The 2032-nt window shown below is 41.7% G+C and overlaps 1 protein-coding gene across 1 annotated transcript; it reads left to right on the top strand.

The window, feature by feature from the left end:
- Positions 1–486: 486 nt before the first annotated feature.
- On the top strand, positions 487–1597 carry LOC124277018 (growth hormone secretagogue receptor type 1-like). The gene has a single exon (XM_046712668.1). It carries the CDS (start codon positions 626–628, stop codon positions 1595–1597), a length of 972 nt encoding a protein of 323 aa, XP_046568624.1. The 5' UTR covers positions 487–625.
- Positions 1598–2032: the final 435 nt, after the last annotated feature.

Here is a 2032-nt window from a genome sequence, read left to right as displayed (position 1 = left end):
TATCTGCACAAGATTGGAAATTGACTCCTCGGAAATTCTTACATATTTTATAAAATGTCAGTCGTTGCTAAGTTGTATATGGAATACGCGGCATAACATAAAAATTGAACTAATTAGTAGCAAATTCCAAACAAAAGTCTGCTGTATTACCTGAAGAAAACACACGAAAAATATCAGGCATTTCATTAGTCCATGATACTACAAAGTCGGGAAATAATAGCAGTGAGAAATCCAAGTATATATCTCGTCCAAAATTTCTCCGCCAACACAGCAACTCAGTGAAAGATGTGCTGTTCATTTCTGAAGCTGGAATATTAAGTTATATGCTTGCAAGCGTGTCAAATATCGCATAGTGTTGTCTTCAGTTAGCCAGCCAGGATTTCAACTGTGTAAGCTGAAATTTAGAACGGATCCTATTTTGATTATTCAAGCGTCTCAGCGGTGTCCACATTGTGTCGGAATCATCTACTGCAGGAATATGCCAGACTTACGGAATGGAAAGAAAAGAAACATATCTGAACCATGTGAAGGCATTGTGAGTGACTGAATCACAGAGTGAGATTAAAATGCAATGGGGTGTCTCCTAACGCTCATAATGAACAGTTCACGAAACATAACATCACCAATGCCGGCCGAACAGATGCTGATATACAGCATCGCGATGATTCTCAACACCTTCATCCTGCCCATCATTGTGTTCACGGGGCTGGTGGGGAACACCGTATCCTGCATGGTGTTCGTGGGCAAGGATTTACGCCGCCTCTCCTCCAGCGTGTACGTCCTCGCTGTTCTCATCTCAGACACGGGGACGTTGTTGTGTCTCCTTTCAGTGTGGTTGGAAGTTCTTGGATTTGGAATCAATCATATGCAGGGTATATGCCAGCTGTTCGTATACCTGACCTATGTGTGCAGCTTCCTCTCAGCGTGGTATATGGTGTGTATAACGGTGGAGAACTTCATTACGATCTGCCACCCTATGAAGGTGAAGGTCATGTGCACAATGAACCGCGCAAGCGCTGTTGTGGTTATTCTGGCCGCCGCTGGCATGCTGATGTACTGTGTTACTGTGATCACTACTCATGTGAGGACGAATTCCTATAACCAACAGCTGTGTGATCAGAACCAAGACTTTGATTTCTTAGTGTCTGTGTTCACGTACGTTGATTCCATAGTGACGCTTCTACTTCCGGTGTCAAGTATAGGGTTCATGCTCGTCGCCATGGGATTCTCTATAGCCAATACGGTTCGATGGAGAAAAAACAGCCCACGGACAGACAGTGCACGGAGATGTATAAAAAGTCCACAAGTCCGAGTGACAAAGATGCTATTTGCCCTTTCAACGACATTTTTAATAATGAATGCTCCCTTACATTGCATGAGGTTGTACTACCTTCTCCGGGACAGCACCAATGCACAGATGTCCCACACTGCAGCATTGGTCCATCTGTTTCTGCTGTTCATCTCCTACTCACATTGTGCTGTGAAGTTCTTCCTATTTATTGGTTTCAGTAGAAACTTCAGGAAAAGTTTGAAAGAACTGGGATTCATGTGCTCCGTCTGTACCAAAGATGTGAACAGTCATCCAGCCTATGTATAGACCTGTAAAGAGCCTGCAAGACTCCATTGTTTGGGTTTTTTGTCACCAAACTGAAGACGTTTAACTGTATGCCTTTGCCATAACTGGTTCAACACAACATTGTTCTTAGGGTTTAAAGAATGAAAACATATGGAGAAGTAAGCAGGCCACCTTACTTCTCCATATTTTGACAGACAGAGAAACGGTTAAAGAGGAAGAAAGAGCAGATAACTGTAATTATGTCGACATGCGTTTCATTTTGCCCTATTTATACTGTAAATGGTATGTATTTGAAATTTGTCAATGTACATTAAATTATTGATGAATAGTATCCCTTTGATCGTGTATAACAATAATCTCATTGGATCACATTACATTTGTTGAGAATATTAATGGTCGGCGAAAAAGATATACACCACTGTTTGATTGTGGGTAAAACAGAAACAACAAGAACTG

The sequence above is a fragment of the Haliotis rubra genome, unplaced genomic scaffold, assembly GCF_003918875.1.
Source record: "Haliotis rubra isolate DU_JTF1 unplaced genomic scaffold, ASM391887v1 Scf217, whole genome shotgun sequence".
NCBI classification, from domain to species: Eukaryota; Metazoa; Mollusca; class Gastropoda; order Lepetellida; family Haliotidae; genus Haliotis; species Haliotis rubra.
This window is presented reverse-complemented; position numbering and strand designations above follow the sequence as displayed.

What these genes read in the sequence shown, in the direction of transcription:
- LOC124277018 (XM_046712668.1), top strand. Translation starts at nt 626, where the DNA reads ATGCCGGCCGAACAGATGCTGATATACAGCATCGCGATGATTCTCAAC.